The sequence below is a fragment of the Filicampus tigris genome, chromosome 12 (assembly GCF_054856515.1).
Source record: "Filicampus tigris isolate MCC_2025a chromosome 12, RoL_Ftig_1.0, whole genome shotgun sequence".
Classification (NCBI taxonomy): Eukaryota; Metazoa; Chordata; class Actinopteri; order Syngnathiformes; family Syngnathidae; genus Filicampus; species Filicampus tigris.
Genome location: NC_141228.1, coordinates 22,752,075 through 22,771,251, shown reverse-complemented (window position 1 = coordinate 22,771,251; position 19,177 = coordinate 22,752,075). Strand labels below are relative to the sequence as shown.

The following is a 19,177-nucleotide window of genomic DNA, read 5'->3' as shown; positions in this document are numbered from 1 at the left end:
ATAAAACTAGCTGGCTGATTATGCCACCAGTAGACGTCAACTATTATTCAACCTCCGTTTATGATTTGCTCGTAGACTAAAGACACAGCCGTCTTCACTAACTTATTTTGCCACTAGTTGCTGTTGTGTGCTTTCGCAAAGCTCAGCTTTTGCTTGATAAGATTAGTCGTTATAAAGCTGACATTTCATTTTTCCTGAATCAGACCGAGGAATTTCATACAGTTAAGAGTTATTTCTTTTTGCAGTTATTTATTTTCTTGACATGATGGTGTTGGTGCTTTAAGGAGCACCTGTCGTCCCAGCATCCTTTGCGTGTCCAATATGGAAGAACTGGAGGTTGAGGTTCGTGGCTCCAACGGGGCTTATTACAAGGTAAATGTTGGCTTGTTATTCCGCTACCACCATATTACAGTGTCCTCCATTGCAGTATGTTAGCTAAAGCCTCGAGGACGGATTTTTTACGTCAAGTTCTGACCCTAAATGTTCGCTCGTAACCGGCATTAGCTTCGCTAGCTACAATTAGCTAGCTAAGCTAGCCTGGCCGCCGAATCTTCGTCACTTCTTCGGCATCTTATTTTAGCCACAGCGCCCAAGAAACTTTATTATAGTCGACAGGCTCGCCTTCATTTCTTCTGCTTGACATTTTCGCAAGCGTGCTATTTAACTGTGTTTTAAGTTAGCCAACTTTAGCAGCTGACGTCAAAGAATGAAGTCACAGAGGAGTTTGGACGTGCTCGTTGTGTTACGATGATATTGGGAGGCTAACGGAAGCGGCACCAGTTATTCTCAATGTGCACAAAAGAGTCGTGAAAGCATAATTGTGACCTTGGAATCAGAATAAAGTTACGCGCTGCAGCCGCAGCTCTCTCTTATTTGACGAACGTCGAAGCTATTTTTTTGTGCGTGTGAGCCAGTTGCTCCTTGTCAGTCATGAGCAGCTGACGGAAGAGGGGATGGCCCCTGATACTGAAACCTTCAATGCTATTTCTAGACTAGCTGCCAGAGTAAAGTTGCCGTCTCTTGCCCCACTTTCATGGCAACCCCTTCTCTTTCTGCTCCAAATGATCACGTCTGAGCCATTCGACTTTGATCGTCCTCATTCAACGTTGTTTGAAAGTCAGTTTAGCAGAACCAGAAAAGCTGGACTCCCGCTCCCATGTTCAACGAGCAGAATAACTCGCACAAATCCAGAATAGCAGACTTTCAGCAATTCAAAGACTCAATTGTCGAGGTGTAAATGTGAACTGATATCTGACCAGACTTTTTGCTCACCTCTAAATGAATGAATTGTTTGCACAATGTAAGTATGCAGGTTAGACCTTTTTTCGGTTAGTTTTTAGTCAGTATTCCTCAGGTGGTCTGCAGGTGCTGATCCATGAATTTTGCAAGTTTTGCGGTTCTTTGTAGTGCTGTCATGATAACAAAATTCGCCCATTGATTTCAATACAGTATACCGGCATCAAGTATCTCGATTCTGCGACTGAAACTGAAAATTTAAAACATGGTTAAAAAATTGTAGAAAAGAAGCTCACACCTCAACAACTTCTCATTATTTTTATTTGTATTAATTCAAACAATTGCTATAAGGATCCCAATTGGAATACCTTTGATAAAATAATTTCAAAATATATTTTTTAAACACTTTAGAACAATTGAAGCAAAAACATTTAACAATTGTAAAAACTCCTTATAATTTTAAGTGTATCCAGCAGTGTACAAAAAGTCTTGGGGCACCCAAAATGTGTAATTTATTCAGGCAGTGTACGATCTCACTGAATATTTAATGTTTGATATCCAAACCATTCAAATGGATAATGGAAGCTTAGTGATTTGATTGGGTCTTGTAACAAAAGTGACCAAACGGAGCATTGATTGAAATGAAGTCAAATAGAAAAGTGATTTCACCCCCATCGTTCTTCTTGATATATGTCAGCTTTTATAGATACCGTTAGTTAGAAAGCCCTCATTGTTGAGATATTTGTAGCTATTAACTTTTCATGCAGTGATGCATTTTTTTTTTCCTGTCTGAGTTAGAAACGTCCCACTTTGTATGAAATTGTGAATGCACCTCGTGCCGATGACGAGTGACGTCAGTGTTCACTCCCGTTTTGATCCTCTCCGTTTGAACCACAAAAGGTATTACAAACGTTGTGCGACAAATATTCAGCTACAAGCATCTGCCTGTTACATGGCACGATTGATCCAAGAGTGATCCACCCACTTTTGCAACACGCACACAATAAATATGGTTTAAGATTGCGATCGCTTGATAGTTTGGCCATATTTTACAACAATACCCATTTGTAAGTCGGCATGTACCACTGGATGAAATAGATAAGCGTGCAGTCTCTCTAGCAAAAATGCTCCAAGCGGGTTACACTGCGCTTCAGTGTGAATACAGTATATGCACAATTAAAAAAAAAAAGAAAAAACATGATTCACACTAGGAAATAAGAGGGGGCTCATATTTTCTTTTAATGTTAGGTCATAATCAATATTTTCTTGACGAGCAATTTTCTATGATATTCTTGTTGCGTAGCGCGTTCATGTTTGCTTCTATTTCAAAAGGGCTTCGTCAAAGACATCCACAATGATTCTCTCACCATTGCCTTTGAGAACAAGTGAGTTTCCGATTTTCTGCTTGCAAAACAGATGCTGCACCTGTTATCAGTGTTCTCCTAATTGTTTTGTTTTCAGTTGGCAACCAGAACGCCAGGTGCCCTTCAGTGATGTCCGGATGCCACCTCCCGCTGATGCCAAGAAGGAGATTAGAGAGGGTGAGGAGGTGGAGGTATGGATGAGTCACCTGTACTTTGTTGCGTTCTTTCTGCTTTTACTGCCCGTGCCTGTCTTAATCTTTATGATTTATGATCTTGGCAGATCCTTTCCAGGGCCAATGATCTGGAACCTTGCGGTTGGTGGCTGGCTAAAGTCTGCATGACCAAAGGAGATGTGAGTTTTGCTTTAGCCTTAGTCATTTGGACCCGTTTTGTATCGTAGCCAAAAACTCGCACAATGATTGGCTAACTGAAATATCCGTAAGTTGTTTTCTTTGCTCACTGAACCTGTATTTAATTTTTTTTCCCCAGTTCTTTGTTATCGAGTATGCGGCCTGTGATGCCACCTACAACGAGATTGTGACATTTGAGCGCTTGCGCCCAGTCAACGCTAACAAGGCGATCACCAATAATTACTTTCACAAGTGCAGTATCGCTATTCCGCAAGATCTCCAAGAAGCGTGAGTACCGTAGTAGTGCGTTGCCAGTCCTCGACAAACTTCTTCTGAAAAAATGAAGTCTTGCATTTTTCATGTTTAGGGTGTCTATACAATTTGTCCCCAGGCAACTAAATGTGTGTTCTTAAAATATTATTTAGAAAACCTTTTTTTTTTTTTTTTTTTAGCTCTGAAACCACGAACCCAAGTGTGCCCCCCCCAATAGAACTTGAAGAAAAACATTTTTACAGCAGATGTTTTAATGCTTTATTATTTACAAAAAAGAAAACAGAAACAGAACATCACATAAGGCAACATTAGCAAAATGCATCTTAACTAGTTGTTGAGAAAATTGAGCATGATATCATCAACTCACAGTCTCGACATCTGACCTGACACTTCTGTCCAGCATTAGAAGTTGTGCACAAATACTGACATGCTAACTTTGCCGCATCTGACGACCATTCACGTAATCTCAAAGACGAAAGAACGGACGAGAACGCCAATTGAGGAACGGCTTTTGTTTTTAATGAGATTGTCGCTAGTCTTGGCAGATTTCTCAAATTGAGAACTAATATATTGACGGACGCTTTTTCAAATATGAATGTGCTGATCCATTTCAGGTGTCAGACTGAAAATGCCCATAAAGACTTTAAGAAAGCTGTCGAAGCCTGTCAAGTCTCATACTGTCCTGAGAGCAGCCAGCTGGTCATTGTGGTAACAAGCTTTCTTCTCTTCCCTCCTGACCGCCGTGATTGCATATCTGCAACGGCATCCAAATGTCACACTAAGTTGTCCCTTTTAGTTTACTTTGTGGATTAACAAGTCTTTTCAAATACTCGTCCACACGAACACTGCGTAGGTTGATATTAACGGCAAATTTTCTTTTTCTTTCTTTCTTTCTTTGTTCTCATTCTAGTCTACCAACGAGTCAACCGTGAAGCGCGTGTCTTTGCTGAGCGACATGCACCTCCGCAGCCTCCGAACCAAACTGATGCTCATGTCTCGCAACCAGGAAGCCACCAAACACCTCGAGGTCCGTCGGTTTTCCCGTCGTTAACGTTGCGGTGATGATTGCAGAAGGCTGAAGGATTGGGACGCTCCCATCAACTTGACTCACGTTGCTTGTTGTTGTTTGTTTAGAACTCCAGGCACCTGGTGTCGTCCTTCCAGGAAGAGTTTATGGTGCGGCCAGATTTGATGGGGCTGGCCATCGGTAGCCATGGCAGTAACATTCAGCAAGCACGAAAAGTTCCTGGTGTCACCGCCATCGATTTGGATGAGGAGACTGGTACCTTCAGAATTTATGGAGAGGTAGTAGTGTTCTTCTCACAAAATTGGTTGGTGGCGCGTGTATGAGCATGACCAACACATTTGCAGTTCTTGTTCAGTGCCCCGGTTACTGACAAGCATTTCAGAGCGCAGTCTGCTCTTGTAATCTGAATACTTTTACATGCAAAAAGCTCTCCTGTGTTGTTTTTCAGACAGCAGAAGCAGTCAAAAAGGCAAGGAATTACCTAGAGTTTCTGGAGGATTCTGTCCAGGTACCAAGAAACCTTGTTGGTATGTACACATCCTTGGAAATGCATATTTAGCTCAGCTTCCTTATTTCTTTTTTTTTTTTTTTTTTCATCATTTTACCCACTTAATGGAAGTAACAGTGCTCTAGCATCCTGAGAAGGACATCTTTTTCTTAAGAAGCCATTTTTTCAAATCATATTTATTTAAAAAATTATTTATTTAAAAAAAAAAAAGCAAGATTGTTTTGGCCAGATATTTAAATGCAGGAATTTGCAATTGGTTTGACAAGCTCTCTGTCCTTAGGTAAAGTCATTGGGAAGAATGGAAAGGTCATCCAGGAGATTGTGGACAAATCCGGAGTGGTGCGGGTCAGGATAGAAGGAGACAATGACAACAAGCAACCTCGACAAGAAGTAAGCTGCTTTTCTGTTTTCTTTTTCGTGGTCCTCGCACAGCAATTGTCAAGTTGATTAGCATAATGGATTTGGTGTCATTGACTGCCACATACTGACCTGCACATTGTTTTTGTTTGGTTCTGTTGACACAGGGAATGGTCCCCTTTACCTTTGTCGGGACTAAGGAGAGTATTGGAAATGTCCAGGTCTTGCTGGAGTACCACATCTCTTACCTCAATGTAAGGGCTTGCTTATGCGTGCTTGTGCGTGTGTGTCCACCACCGACTCAATTCATCACATTTTCATGGATTCCATTAAGTTAACTCATTGTCAAATCAGTGTAAAAAAGCCCTGTGTCCACAAGATGCTTTTTTGCCTAATATTTTTTTCTTAATTGCATGCAGTGCAACAATGACAGGACTAGCCAAATGTGTCGCTTGAACTATACAGTAAATCAGAGAAATACATCTGTGGTGATATTCACATCATCACCGCTGGGGGAAAAAAATGTTGAGTGAATTTGCAAAGTTTCAAGTGATTTAACACGTACTGTTGGTTTTTCTTCACGAAAAAGGAATTTGTAAGAGGCACGAAGAAGGATTTTGCACCTTCGCAACCAGGGTGCCTAAGCTTTGGGGGCATCTCTGCAATTTTAGGGGTATGCCCGTGTGCATGCGTGCCGGTCCCCACGACGTGCATGTGCACACACACAAATGCCGTGAGAAAGTATGACAGGACAATGCACACCAAAAAGTAAAAGCGTCATCTTTATGTTGACCGACTAAACTAAAAGGGTCGCAGTCCTGGAACCTTTTACAAACTAACCTGTCCAAAAGCAAACATCTGCACACCTTTTTGGCAACTTATGGTTTTTGTTTTTCTCTCTGCTGAATGTGTCAGCCAGTGAAAATGGCATGCTATGTTGTCCTTTGTATGTCATTAATAGGAATATTACTTTTCACATTGACAGTGCAAATATTTCAGGTGACAATATTGACAATCATAAGAACAGCCCCAAGATTGGTGGAATGATTCATTTGAGATCTCGGGCACACTCTGCGGGATGATGCCGCCTATTGGCGCTCATGTAATGCAAGCCCTTCTTGTGACTAAACAATGAACATGTTTAAAAATAACCCTCAGCTTAAAAAAAACCCCCAAAAAACAAAACAATGTTGTGGATATGGGCCCTGGTAGAGAATGCAGCATTTAAAGTCAAAAGCACACACATTTGCAAGTGTCTGCACGTTCAACTTGATTACCTTTTTGTTTGTCTCCAGTAGGGCTTTGGCACCACTTCACCTTACCAAATATTTGTTGTTGTTGAAGAAATCCAAGACTCTAATGAACAAATGTTTTGTGTTAATGATCAGGATGGATTTTTGTCCCAAACTTTCTGCGGCATAATACTAATCAGCATAACACTAATGCAGCGGCACCTCAGGAAGCCCAGTCGAGTAAGAACCACAAAACGACTGCGGGCGTGTTTAAAATAAGCAGCTAGCTGAAGCTAGCATAAAAGTTGAAGTTGATGCTTGGTTATTAAGCGCAAGCGCTTTGCAAATTGCGACCTGTGTTGACTTGAATTATTTTCTCGCTTGAGTTTCGCCATGATTGTTTACCTCTGCTTGTGTTTTTCCGGCGAGTTGTGCGCCAGAAATACCGACACACACACACACGTACGCGTGTCTATATACACACGGTGTCATTTTTGCTTTCGAGAGAGAAGGTAATGTGAAAATGCTAAGATGCTTTGCGGATAGACCAAGAGCATACGCAGAACACAAATCAATGCCCCGTTCAAAGGAGGTAATCCGATTGCATTTACATGACCCAATATTTTGGTTAGGGAAAGGGGTACCTCAGGGCTCTTATTCGGGTTTTAAAAAATCTGAATATGGGCATATTTGGGATTTTGTGCGTATTTAAATGGCCTTTGAAAACCAGAATACTGTCAACATTTGGGTTTAAAAAGACTACACAAAAACCGAGTCGGCATTGTTTCGGTGACAAAAATCGAAAACGCACTTTTGGCCGAACATTTTCGATGGCCGAATTTTTGGTGCGTCCCTATTTCTGGTTGATTGCTTGGCTTTTTGCTCTCTTTGCTTTTTTTGGTTTTCCTTTGTATACCTTTAGCATTTTGTGTGCGTGTGTCTTGTGCTATTTGCATGTGTGCTGTGTCGCTTTTTCACTGTGTCCGACATGATGGAGCTTCTCGTGCACAGCCAGCAGCGAGAGGAAGAGCTGAAAAAGATTGGGGATAACACACAGCGATGCAGCCTAGCACGATTAAGGGGCACAAGGCACACACGATGTGTCGATGTGCGTATGATGATGAGTATACATGGGAACGAGTGTTTTGCTTGCTTTCTCTAACAGCAATGCAAACTGCAAAATGCTTTTTGTTTTAAGTCAGTGCTTTGTCTCGTGTTGTCTTTTTGTTGTTGTTTTTTTGGGGGGATTTTTTTGTTCATACTTTGGACGTGTTCTATCCAACTAGGAGGTTGAACAACTTCGTCTGGAGCGGATGCAGATTGATGAGCAGTTGCGTCAGCTGACGCAGGGCCACCGACCTGGAGAGAGGGGCGAGCGAGGGGGATACACAGACGGCAGCGCCAACGCTTCGTCTTCCTCGTCGCACGTCGGGCGTTCCTACAACAGTCGAGGTCGCGGGCGCAGAGGCCACGGCTACAGTACCGGATACGGTAGGCGCACAAAGCTTTGGCTCCCATGTCCGACATCTGTCGAGCTTTCTTGTCATCACTGAACCACTCATGATTCTTTTTCTCCTCTAAAGCAGGCCGGGAAAGACTCTCGTGTGTGTGTGTGTGTTTGGTCGTTCTGTATTTTTTCCCTTATTGTTTGCCTGTGATTTCTGCCGCGTGTATGAGGGATCACGGATGAAATTAGCTAATAGAGCTCCAGCAGGGTGCAAAGTATATTTTCTTCCTGACGCATGTAATTTGCACATGAGTGCGTCCCGAAGGCACTCAGTGAAACGGTGTGATTTTGCCAGGCACCAACTCTGAGCACTCCAATGCATCCGAGACTGACTCGGAGCGTCGGGATGAAGTCGGTGACTGGTCTCAGGCCGCCGAGGAGCAAATGAGGTGAGTTGTGCTCTTCGGTTCAGATTCCGGGTTCGTGATGTTGCACTTTCATGCCCATGTCAGATTTAATAGCACAGTACACCACTTGATTTGTTTTGCGGATCGTCTTCAGCTGAGCCTCTGAGTGCATTCGCTTCTATATTTCATTTGTTTTGAGAACGTGTAAGATTTGGATTAATGGCTGACCACCTTACAGGGAGAGGGAAAGAGGTCCGCGTCCACAGAGGGACAGTCGCAGGAGGCCAGGACCTGGCAGAGGACGAGGAGGGCGAGGAAGAGGATACAGTAACAGCTCAGGTAAGTACGCATCGAAAGTCCGAAATATTCTAGTATGAGACCAAAGATTTTGCGGCAGGGCCTCGCGGCGACAACGCGGAGACCAACACTGAGACGGACCAGACTGCTGATACGGATGCTAGCGAGTCCAACATGTTGGCCACCCGCCAGCGGCGATCTCGCCGACGCAGGACAGACGAGGACGCCACCATGATGGACGGCATGAGCGAATCGGACAACGCCTCAATGAGCGAAAATGGAATCGGTATGGAAGTCGTTAACTATGGAATGACCACTTGCACTTTACATGCTGTTCCATTTATTATTCTTTTTTTGTAAACATATTGTTTTCTGTGAAACGAATTTGAAAAAGCAAGTGCTTATAATAGCCTATGGCATCGTTTGAAACGAACCAGCACAGAGCAAGGCCAATCCGTAGCCTGACCGCCATGTTTAGCCTCCAATGCCTCTCGCCACCCTTAGATGACGCCGAAGCTCAACCGCAGCGTCGTAACCGTAGTCGACGACGTCGTTTTCGCCTGCCTGAAGAGAGGCAGCCAGGTAACTGGGGACTGCTAGTACCAGTACTCACATTGCCTTTGCTCAAAGTTGAGCTTTTTGTGTGGCACGCCATTTTATAAACCAATAACAAAACACATTTGAGCTGGAGATAGTGAAGAATGAAAATACTTTTCCATTTCCTGGTAGCTTGTGCAAAATGTTTGAATGTGGCTGTTTTGGGTTTTTTTTTTTTTTTGGTAACTTCTCAGATTTTCCTCATCAGTAGTGTAAGACCTTCACTAATAATGGTTGACTGGCTGTCATTTACTCTGACAGACTTAAGTGGTGTGTCTGAAAAGCATGCGCTTGTTATCGCCTTTAGGCTGCATGGGTAAAAGAAAAAATGAAATGAAAGAATCCTTCAGACAGGATTTCTGTGTGAAGTGAAGATTTTTCTTTTTGATCAGGGTACCTACAGCCTAAGGCAAGTTCAATTCAAGACTTTTTAAATTCCATTTAAAGTTAAATTGAAGACCAACTTCCTAAAGTCCGAACTCACTGTAGTACAAAAATGACGCGCATCTCCTCAAAGGTCCCGATTTAAATCCTCGTCACTTTTTTTTTGGTTCCACGGTCATGTGCAGTAAAGGCGTTTTTTTCCGAAATTGCGGAGTAAGTGTTTTCATGCGCGCTGATCGGATTAACCATCGACATAAACCACCCCTCTCATTGGGAATAAAATCTTGATCGGAATGGGCTTGATTGGGTTAGAATATTTTAAATGGAGTGTGTACATGAAGCATTTTTATTCCGATCAGGCTTTTAATCCGAATAAATGTGCCAATGTAAACGTAGCCACTGACGGCCAACGGTTTGTCTCGTTTGCTCTCTGCACAGTGACGGTGGCAGACTTCATGTCCAGGGCCGACTCTCAGAGCAGACAAATGCCGACCACCAAGGACGCCGACGTTAACAAGGAGGAGGTTTCTGCACTTGCAATGTTCCTTCTTTTGTTTACAAAGCATGGACTCTTGCGTTCAAAGCTGATATTGAGGTTTGACTATTTTCATCTCATCTCATCTTTTTTTTTTTTTTTTTCTTTTCTTTTCCAGGGTCAGGCGGAAGCCAGAGCAGAGCACAGCCCGGAAGCTCTCTCCACAACCGCCAATGGTTCTGACAGCCGCGTTGCAGACGTGGCGGGCGACGGTGCCGCCCAAGAGCCTGCGGAGACCACCGAGGTGGCCACCAAAGTCTCAGACAAAGGAGACCCGGACCCCAAACCCGTTGTCAACGGCCTCTCATAGTCAAATCCCAAAACATGGTTTCAAATGTTGATTGGCATTGTTTGAAATCTCACGCTTTTGTGTGAATCTGTTTTTAATGCAGCGAGAACTGTTTTTTTTTTTTACTTTGAAATTTGAAACCGTGCACATTTTAGTGGTCTGTATTTACACCACACCTTTACACTCTTGTCCTACTATTCATGCAGTTAGTCTTTTTACAGTAGTTCTTCCTGTATGAGCTGGCCAAAGATAGTCACACACACACACACACACTCGGATTATGTAAATGTTCATTTTCAGTCGTAAGAATGACTGCGAATGCAGTATTTGGGGAAAAAAAAAAGTAGTCAGGGATTCTACTCCAACCCATCCTGTGGTATGAATGCAGCTGTTCTTTTTGGTGACATCTTAGCAGGGTTTTTGTAAACGTCTGCCTTCCCCGGGTGGACTTTGGAAACATTTTCTGGATATTTTGTGCATCTGAAGTGGTTTGTACTTCCTATTGTTGTGCATGAGCAATACCACAGTGCAGGCAGATTCATTGGAAGCCCTGTGTACTTGACATTGACATGATCAGCTGTCGTGCCTTGAGAATAGTTTGAACATGTTGCCTGAACCGCACAATATCTGAAATCTTGTCACGCGTGTTTGGTGGTGGTTTGCCTGCCACAGTCGGACCAGACGAGCTTCCCCCCCCCCCCCCCTTCTCTCCCACCCGCCTCCTTTCGAAAACGCTCTCTAGCCACTGTGAACTGACAAAAGTAACCACTGAAGACCCTGAAAAGTCATTTGGATACATATCTTTTCAAGTCGGGTGTGACTGTTCTTAATGTTTATCTGTTGAGTTTGGCATAGCTGCTTTCTCTTTTTAAATATGCAACCACTTTGTTCATGAGGAAATGTTACAGCGTACCTGGAAAAGAAACCGTAGAGTCATTTCCTTTGCACTGAAACATTTTTCTGTCAAGAGTTAATTGTAGTCGCAAACTGCCTTGTGTGCTCAACAGAGATGTAGCCAATTTCATGATTTTTGGTCGGCTGGAAACTGATTGTTTCCCAAAAGAAGGCTTATTTATTTTAAATATGTACAGTATTTAAAAAACAAACAAAAAACAAAACAAAAAAAAAAAACACCTCTTGACTTTAAACGTATATGAGAGGACACATGACAAATTTGGACTACTGAGTTGTGACAGCGCATGTTTTTCTGTTGAATCGACAACAGTATTTTGTTTTTTTTCTAAAGGATCATTCTGGTTGGTTGATGTGCAATATGTTTTGTATGCAGGTAGTTCTTAAATAAACGATCTTTCATGTAGATCTAAGACCAAACTGTGTTCTCTTCAAAGGAAAAACATGAACAAATGCAACATGCAGAATATTGTGATAACCTAAAAACCACAAAACATGAGGTTTATATTTACAATGTGATTTATTTGAAAACTGATTAACTTTGAAGCTGCCGAGTTCAGTCTTGTCACTTCTTTGCTTGGCCTTCAATTAGATCTTTAGCCTCATTAATCTTGGCCGCAAGGTAAGGAGAGCCACCTGCAAGAACACGAGAATATTTTGTGAGATGGGCGCACTCTCCAGGAAACGGAGTTAAGCTTGCCACCTACCTCTGTCCGGGTGGTTTAGTATCATCAGTTTTCTGTGGGCTTCTCTAATCTTATTCCAACTGGCAGTGGGACTGAAAGACATGATAGCCATTAGGTGATCGAGCCTTATGAAAAGCAAGACGAAATGTTAGCCAACGCTTCACATACCTGACACCTAACACCAATGTAGCTTCTCTTTTAGTCATCTTTGGTTCAAAACCACCTCGATAGTAACCCCCACCAAAGGCCTACAACAGCAACACCACGATAAAGACTTTTGTCCTCAAGCTGCAATCCTAAATGTGTATGAGTACGACAGTAGTAGCCTACAATAGCAATCAACCTTGCAGGTGGTCATTTGAGACAAGTTACATTCAAAGGACATTTGTTTTCACCTGCCAGATGAAGTATTCTCCAATCGAGCTAAACATATTTAAGAGAACTAATCCTCATTTGCTGTCGTATTGATTTTGCTGTACTTCACAGTGTTTGTAATTGAGACCAAAGCGAGATGTATGAGGGCCTCACAGTCTTGGGGAAGCTCTGAAGGGCCTGTTTGACTTGGGGCTCCATCTTCTTCATGGCCTGCATGACATAGCGACCTGGGTGATGGAGTGAAGAAAACCATGCCAAGGTCGGGAACGCGAAGGGCAAACTAAGAGACTTGACAAGAGTTCACTTCCAGTACTTGCCTGCAAATCCAGCTGCAGCCAAAGCTAGCCCCGCTGCCACCAAGGAACTGGCCTGAGTGGACACCGGCAGCAGGTAAGACTCACGACAAACAAGCTATGAAATGGCAACGCATGCAAACGGATTCTAAAGGCGTAATTATTGCACACGCACAAAAATGATAATTTAGTGGAAACAAGTCGTTATTCGCGTTGGATGGCTTGGCCAATGCACGATTGACAAAAGCTAAAGTTAACCTAGCCGTCTCGTCGAGACATTTCGTGACGTGCGCGAGGTTGTTTTTTTGTCCCTTAGAGTAATATAAACGGATACTTGCCATGAATCTGTGTTGTTTTGCTACAAAAAGATGAGGGGAGAAACTTTTGACCTCATGTTTTCTGACATCCGCGTGTTTGTCGGAAATAGTTAGAAATTGTCGTAAAAAGCCGGCAAGCAAGCTCTGTCGCCCAGATGGTTGTTTTTCAAGTTTCACAAAACAAAACGTGTCGCATAGTAGATGTGCCAATACTAATGATAATCTGTAAAATAAATCTAAAAGAGTTTGGGATTTTGAAACATTTATACACTTGGATTTGTATACATATTTGTGTTTGAGCAAACTATTTGTTACTGCATGCAGTGCTAACAATGTACAGTATTAATTATCATACAATTTTTTGAAATGTTTGAAATGACAGTGGCCTATGGAAAACATATTTCCAATTTACGGCAGTGAAGTGTTTGTCTTTAAAGTGATAGGTTTACAATATTTCAACGTATTTTCGTAGCCCACAATATATGCTCTAAATAAAGGAAATTAAACTTAACATTTAATAAATGTATCGTGGGTAAAGTGAATTTCCACACGCTTTAGACTTCAATTGAATTTATTTATACAGTGCATTTATATAAGACATGACAAGTTGAAAACATGAAAAAGTATATACACATATTTTCTATATTGATACAATTCAAACATATTAAAGTTTGTCGAGTGTGAGACGTGATAGAGGTGCTCAGTCCACCTCTTCAACGGTGGGCCCGCGGGCGTCAGCCCGCGCCTGCGCCCTGCAGCCTCCCGCAGGCCCCGCCCCCTGATACAGCTTGCTGAAGATTGGCTGACACACTCGTTCCAGCTCCTTCTGCTTGTGCTGGAACTCGTCCGCGTCGGCCAGCTGGTTGTTCTCCAGCCAGCAGATGGTCTGGTCACACTTGTCCATCAACGTCTTCTTGTCCCCCTCGCTCAACGCGGCGGCCAGCTTCTCGTCCTGGACGCCGCTCTTCACGTCGAAGGCGTACGACTCCAGAGCGTTCTTGGCGGCGATCTTGTCCCGCCGCTGCTCATCCTCAGCTTTGTACTTTTGGGCGTCGTCCACCATCTTCTCGATCTCCTCTCTGCTCAGACGGCCTTTGTCGTTGGTGATGGTGATTTTGTTCTCCTTGCCCGTGCTTTTGTCCGCCGCCGACACGTTCAAGATGCCGTTGGCGTCCACGTCGAAGGTGACCTCAATCTGCGGCACGCCTCGCCGAGCGGGCGGGATTCCGCTCAACTCGAACTTTCCGAGGAGGTTGTTGTCCTTGGTCATGGCCCTCTCGCCCTCCAAGACCTGGACGAGGACGCCGGGCTGGTTGTCCGAGTAGGTGCTGAAGATTTGCGTCTGCTTGGTGGGAATGGTGGTGTTGCGTTTGATGAGCGGCGTCATGACTCCTCCGGCGGTCTCGATGCCCAGCGACAGAGGCGCCACGTCTAGCAGCAGCAGGTCCCGGACCTTGGACGAGGTGTCCCCCGCGAGGATGGCGGCCTGGACGGCGGCGCCGTAGGCCACCGCCTCGTCGGGGTTGATGCTCTTATTCAGCTCTCTGCCGTTGAAAAAGTCCCGCAGGAGCTTCTGGATTCTGGGGAGCCGCCGACGAGAACCACGTCGTGGATCTGGCCCTTGTCCATCTTGGCGTCCCTCAGGGCTTTCTCCACCGGCTCCAGAGTTCCCCTGAACAGGTCGGCGCACAGCTCCTCGAAGCGAGCCCTGGTGATGGAGGTGTAGAAGTCGACGCCCTCAAAGAGGGAGTCGATCTGGATGTCGGCCTGGGAGCTGGACGACAGCGTCCTCTTGGCCCTGTCGCAGGCGGTGCGCAGCCTCCTCAAGGCCCTCTTGTTCTGGCTGATGTCCTTCTTGTGCTTCCTCCTGAACTCGGCTACAAAGTGCTCCACCGTGCGGTTGTCAAAGTCCTCTCCGCCCAGGTGCGTATCGCCGGCGGTGGCTTTGACCTGGAAGACGCCGCCCTCCATGGTCAGGATGGACACGTCGAAGGTGCCGCCGCCCAGGTCGAAGATGAGGACGTTGCGTTCCCCCGACCGGCCTTTGTCCAAACCGTAGGCGATGGCGGCCGCCGTGGGCTCGTTAATGATCCGCAGGATGTTCAGTCCCGCAATAGCGCCGGCGTCTTTGGTGGCCTGCCGTTGGGAGTCGTTAAAGTAGGCGGGGACCGTTACCACGGCGCCACCTGGTTCTTGGCGGCGTCGCCGATGAGCCTCTCTGTGTCGGTGAACGCCACGTAGCTGGGCGTGGTTCGGTTGCCCTGGTCGTTGGCGATGATCTCCACTTTGCCGTGCTGGAAAACACCCACGCAGGAGTACGTGGTGCCCAGGTCGATGCCGATGGCCACGCCTTTCGCTGACACCATTTTGTTTGCTTGACTGTTAAGATGTTCGTCTGTGATGACAGCAACACATTAAACATTGTGTGAAATAACCCCAGTGTTGTACAATAGATATGCTAGGTTGAACCAGGAGTGCAGTATAGACCTCTGAAACAATTTGAATTTTTTTAGAGTGTAAAAATCCCAAGATGTTAAAAACATTACAACATGTTTTAAACATTCTAACATGAGACATACAACACGATGCATTAAAAATATATGGCAATATAACTTGGTAGTATAAATAAAGTGTCTATTCGATGGGATAAAAGCGTCAACTTACTTCAAAGTGCTCTGTGAGGTCTTTGGATCTTGTGGATCTTGTGGATCTTGTTGTTGTGTCTCATGCATTCTGCTGTCCCTCATCTGCTTTTATATCCGCCGACTGAGCCGAACTCTCACTCTGGGCACTTCCAGACGTTTTTCCGTCAAACTCCATCACCGACAAAAGCAACTTCCTGTTAGAGCTTTCAAAATAAAAGTATATAGAAGTTACTTTCGGGCTATGGTAAGTCGGATGAACGGATGTCGTCTTCATTGTGAAGGCCAAGACGGATCACATCATTAAACATTGATGTTGGCTTTTTACAGAACACTCTGGAATCAGGGAGAGGAAGCGAGAAGAACGTAGATTTACTAGAAAAGTCTAGCGATAGTTAATTTTTCAGGTGAAGTACGTCATTCATCTTGACGATATTCTTATGAAAAAATGTTTTTTTTTTAAACGTGCTATAGTACATTTAATGCTATGTGGCATTAACAAATTACAAAACAAGTTTGTGTACTTAGGATCAATAAGATAAATACTTAAATAAAAAATAACATTCATAATGATGATATCTCGCTAGCAAGATACATAAATAGTCTCTTTCAGCCCAAATTCACTCTCAACTTAATTTGAATTTTTATATGTCAACTGCAGTACCATCGGTACACCTATTTTGGGCCACTAAAAATAATTTGGTGTTGATTTTTTTTTTTTAAATTAAATACAGAAAAATAAAAATGATCCACATGAATCTAGCCCATGGATTGAACACACTACCGCCATCCTGTATGGCAAGCAGATTCAACATTTACTCTAAAAGCTAACTTTGACTTCATGCTTGTGACTACTGTAGTTGAAATAGATACTGTCGATAATCATACTTCTGTTTGATCAGGCAAAACTGATTTTCAGGTGTCCGCAACATCATTTCACCCAAAAATTAGGTGACTTTTGCCGTTCACGTATGTCATTTGTCAATACAAATACAGTATATCAAGAATATCTCTGCTAACTGAACTGTAGACATGTGTGACGCCAACTTGACTTATACAACTTAATTTTGGCGAATCATAATTCCAGTTGGAGATATCTACAAAGTCACCTTGAATAAACTACAAACATTTTTGAAAATCCCAGCACTAATGTGAATGGGAATTTTGCACAAACTCAAAAGGTTACATTGTGCAATATAGTTATTGTTGTTCTATTCTTGATTATTTTGTGGATTACGAAAATCACGAAGTCAGCTGATTTTCACCATATACCGATCGGTTGCAAATGACATGATCAGCCGCGATTTCTCATCATGTGATCCGATCAGGACAACGCTATTAAAGATATGTTTGGGTAGCACATGTCTGTTTTGACTTGCAGCCACTTCCTTGTTCCTCAGACAGGGCACTTCTTTGATCGACTACATTCCGTTCCGCCATAATAATCGGAGATTGAGCGATTTAGGCACTTTTGACTGCAGTCAAATGCCATATGGGCGGTACTCGAGTCTCAGTTACTGGTAAAGAAAACTGAACCGGGAGGATTCTTGTGACGTTTGAGACGTTGGAGTGGGTAGCCGTCTTCGTATCAAGTGTTATGATCCAGCTGAACTTGCCGCCTCCTTTGGCACTTCCCAAAATGCTCTGCAGTTAGAGTGCCGTAATATCCACGTCCTCTGGCTTGAGACGACAGATAGTTATAGGAATGAGCGATGAACATCTGCAATCTATATGGAGTAATTCAAATCCAAACATGCCGCCTGTCTCCTACCAGTGGACGAAAACATGTCAGCAACGCACACAATGGGACAGTGGAGGGCCGAATTATTGAGCCTATAATTTGCATGATTACAACGTGTTTGGTTTTCTTCTGAGGCAGGCGCAGTCTAGAAATTGTGAATTGTCGTGGATCCCTTTCCTTTTTGGCAGCCATTTGTCAGCGGAGAGAGCCTGTTCTGCTAGCCAGCCAGCCGAGCTCAGAAAAGCCGTCCCAATCAACCGGCGCCACAAACTGCGTTTCTGAATAGCGTTTCAGAAGTGAGAGTTTTGCCCCCTAAATCATATGGAATTACTGTGCCGTGCTGCTCGCATATGGACGCAAGCACAAAAGCCCACAGGAAGCTGCTATTTCGGTGTGTTTTATGAACCCAACCAAGCAATTTCATTCTTTTGTTCGCTGGAGTTCTACTTCATTGATTAACAAAAGCGGGGGATATATTTTTCTCAGCCCCTTTTGAAAAGCCTGAAATGTCAAGCCTTTTAAAGGAGATTATTCTGCCTGCGCGCAGTGAATAGAGCCCAGAGTAACCTTTTGTCTACAATTAAATATTCCGGCATAAATATAAAAGGAAATCAGAGATGGGGAAGATTGAGTCAGGAGAGATTGGAGAGGTAGATCCTGTGGCAGATAGCGGCAAGAGCCGAGCTCTAATTAGATATGCCAGGCAGCCTGCGAGCAGTCGCTCTCCACAGCACGTCGAGAGAGGAGACAGCCGGAGAGAGGACAGAGGAAACCTATCTGCTCATCTGTCCGTCCGGCGTCTTCCTCTGGGCATCCGCAAGGTATTTCTAGACTTGGTTTTGTTTACTAACGTTGTTTGTTTTCCCGCCGCCGCCGGAGAGAGAGACAGACAGAGAGAGAGAGAGAGAGTGAGAGTGAGAATGTAAAAGGCAATGCCTTGTGGGAACTGCATAAACAGAGGAGGGATGCACGGAAAGTTGTGCGAGTGTTTATGATTCAGAGGAGTGATTAGGAATGACAATCAGTCACTTCAGGGACCGCCCTGAGGGCGAACCGTTAGCATATTAAGTGTCGATTGATGCTTTGCTGCCATTGGATGAAGTTTGGGGACTTGCAGTTGGGCTTTGCATTTGTACTTGTCGCTGAGATGACTTTGCTTTTCACTCAAGCCACAACTGAGCTTTGAATGTGTGACGGTGTATCGACGAAAAGTTTTTGTCGTGAGTTGATCACAACTTTTGGAGTTGTCGGCCGGACTTCCGTTTGAATTGGATGAGAGTGAGCGGCAGTTTGTAAGCTGGGTTGTGAAAGGTGCTCCCCCCGGGTTGTTTCCCTGACCGGTCATCTTAAGATGCTCATTAAGGAGATTCATGCTGCTTTGGCTTTGGACATGCTACGTGCAACCTGCATGTACGGGACACACTTTTGATTTCTCTTTGACTGTTTGGCTCAGACGTCGCAGTGATGTCAAAGTAATTTAACTTGCTTAATCGGTGTCACATCCACAGATCCCAGTCAGGCCTCTTTGAAAAATGAGAATAAAAAGCAATGTGACATCTGCCAATGTGATTGCGCAATAAACCGGAGGCGCTGTATTTAATAAACAGAATATTGTACATACAGTAAATAATCAAATACCATAGCGAAACATTTGCCGACCTCGTCCAGTGTGACAAGGCAGAGTTGATTTGGATTTCAATATACTGAGTAATTGTGTAATTTGTAATAATGTGTAACTGTGCTTATTGTAATGTAAGTCTAACTAGCATAGTCTATATTGCAAATCAAGTTTGACCATCGAGCGCTTCCCCCAATGCCGTTGATCCTGCTGGCTACTCATTTTCAAGAAAGCAGCAATACAATTGAGAGAACAGTTGAACATTACGTTTGAAATCTATTTTCTAAGCT

General features: G+C 43.9%; 5 protein-coding genes across 9 annotated transcripts in view; 2 read left to right on the top strand and 3 right to left on the bottom strand.

Annotated features, from left to right (window-relative positions):
* Window positions 1-234: 234 nt before the first annotated feature.
* Window positions 235-11,623, top strand: fxr1 (FMR1 autosomal homolog 1). Of its 4 annotated transcripts, XM_086046334.1 has the most exons (19): window positions 235-372; window positions 2,569-2,621; window positions 2,698-2,791; window positions 2,881-2,952; window positions 3,090-3,238; window positions 3,838-3,931; window positions 4,134-4,250; window positions 4,358-4,528; window positions 4,699-4,777; window positions 5,039-5,148; window positions 5,274-5,368; window positions 7,332-7,455; window positions 7,634-7,838; window positions 8,150-8,243; window positions 8,440-8,540; window positions 8,599-8,784; window positions 9,003-9,080; window positions 9,918-10,003; window positions 10,133-11,623. In XM_086046334.1, exons 1-19 carry the CDS (start codon window positions 322-324, stop codon window positions 10,322-10,324), a joined length of 2,151 nt encoding a protein of 716 aa, XP_085902460.1. In that variant the 5' UTR covers window positions 235-321; the 3' UTR covers window positions 10,325-11,623. The 4 variants fall into 4 exon arrangements, with proteins under 4 accessions (XP_085902460.1, XP_085902457.1, XP_085902459.1 ...); XM_086046331.1 differs by lacking the exons at window positions 7,332-7,455; window positions 9,003-9,080 and having other exon boundaries at window positions 250-372; window positions 5,274-5,369; XM_086046333.1 differs by lacking the exons at window positions 7,332-7,455; window positions 9,003-9,080 and having other exon boundaries at window positions 251-372; window positions 5,283-5,369.
* A 93-nt stretch (window positions 11,624-11,716) lies between these two features.
* Window positions 11,717-13,046, bottom strand: dnajc19 (DnaJ (Hsp40) homolog, subfamily C, member 19). 2 transcript variants are annotated; one of them, XM_086046338.1, is made up of 6 exons: window positions 12,908-13,046; window positions 12,594-12,645; window positions 12,430-12,503; window positions 12,070-12,149; window positions 11,923-11,993; window positions 11,717-11,851 (listed from the first exon to the last, which is right to left on the bottom strand). In XM_086046338.1, exons 1-6 carry the CDS (start codon window positions 12,908-12,910, stop codon window positions 11,781-11,783), a joined length of 351 nt encoding a protein of 116 aa, XP_085902464.1. In that variant the 5' UTR covers window positions 12,911-13,046; the 3' UTR covers window positions 11,717-11,780. The 2 variants fall into 2 exon arrangements, with proteins under 2 accessions (XP_085902464.1, XP_085902465.1); XM_086046339.1 differs by having other exon boundaries at window positions 12,430-12,486; window positions 12,908-13,009.
* Window positions 13,047-13,465: 419 nt separating this feature from the next.
* LOC147139195 (heat shock 70 kDa protein 1-like) lies at window positions 13,466-14,273 on the bottom strand. The gene has a single exon (XM_086048131.1). It carries the CDS (start codon window positions 14,271-14,273, stop codon window positions 13,587-13,589), a length of 687 nt encoding a protein of 228 aa, XP_085904257.1. The 3' UTR covers window positions 13,466-13,586.
* A 149-nt stretch (window positions 14,274-14,422) lies between these two features.
* On the bottom strand, window positions 14,423-15,252 carry LOC147139194 (heat shock 70 kDa protein 1-like). Its single transcript, XM_086047611.1, has 2 exons — window positions 15,073-15,252; window positions 14,423-15,022 (listed from the first exon to the last, which is right to left on the bottom strand). Exons 1-2 carry the CDS (start codon window positions 15,250-15,252, stop codon window positions 14,423-14,425), a joined length of 780 nt encoding a protein of 259 aa, XP_085903737.1.
* A 2,679-nt stretch (window positions 15,253-17,931) lies between these two features.
* The window catches only part of sox2 (SRY-box transcription factor 2), a 113,013-nt gene continuing 111,767 nt past the window's right edge, over window positions 17,932-19,177 (top strand). The window contains exon 1 of the transcript XR_015088880.1: window positions 17,932-18,090. The gene's annotated coding sequence lies outside the window, so the exon portion shown is untranslated. The remainder of the gene's footprint in view (window positions 18,091-19,177) is intronic.

Excerpts from the sequence above, each read along its gene's own strand:
- fxr1 (XM_086046334.1), top strand. The coding sequence starts at position 322 with ATGGAAGAACTGGAGGTTGAGGTTCGTGGCTCCAACGGGGCTTATTAC. Across the intron at positions 2,953-3,089 it reads TCTGCATGACCAAAGGAGAT|TTCTTTGTTATCGAGTATGC; the intron begins GTGAGTTTTGCT and ends TTTTTTCCCCAG. Across the intron at positions 9,081-9,917 it reads GCCTGAAGAGAGGCAGCCAG|TGACGGTGGCAGACTTCATG; the intron begins GTAACTGGGGAC and ends CTCTCTGCACAG.
- dnajc19 (XM_086046338.1), bottom strand. Across the intron at positions 12,504-12,593 it reads GGCTGCAGCTGGATTTGCAG|GTCGCTATGTCATGCAGGCC; the intron begins GCAAGTACTGGA and ends TCCATCACCCAG. Across the intron at positions 11,994-12,069 it reads ACATTGGTGTTAGGTGTCAG|TCCCACTGCCAGTTGGAATA; the intron begins GTATGTGAAGCG and ends CATGTCTTTCAG.
- LOC147139195 (XM_086048131.1), bottom strand. The coding sequence starts at position 14,273 with ATGACGCCGCTCATCAAACGCAACACCACCATTCCCACCAAGCAGACG.
- LOC147139194 (XM_086047611.1), bottom strand. The coding sequence starts at position 15,252 with ATGGTGTCAGCGAAAGGCGTGGCCATCGGCATCGACCTGGGCACCACG. Across the intron at positions 15,023-15,072 it reads GCGACGCCGCCAAGAACCAG|GCCACCAAAGACGCCGGCGC; the intron begins GTGGCGCCGTGG and ends TCCCAACGGCAG.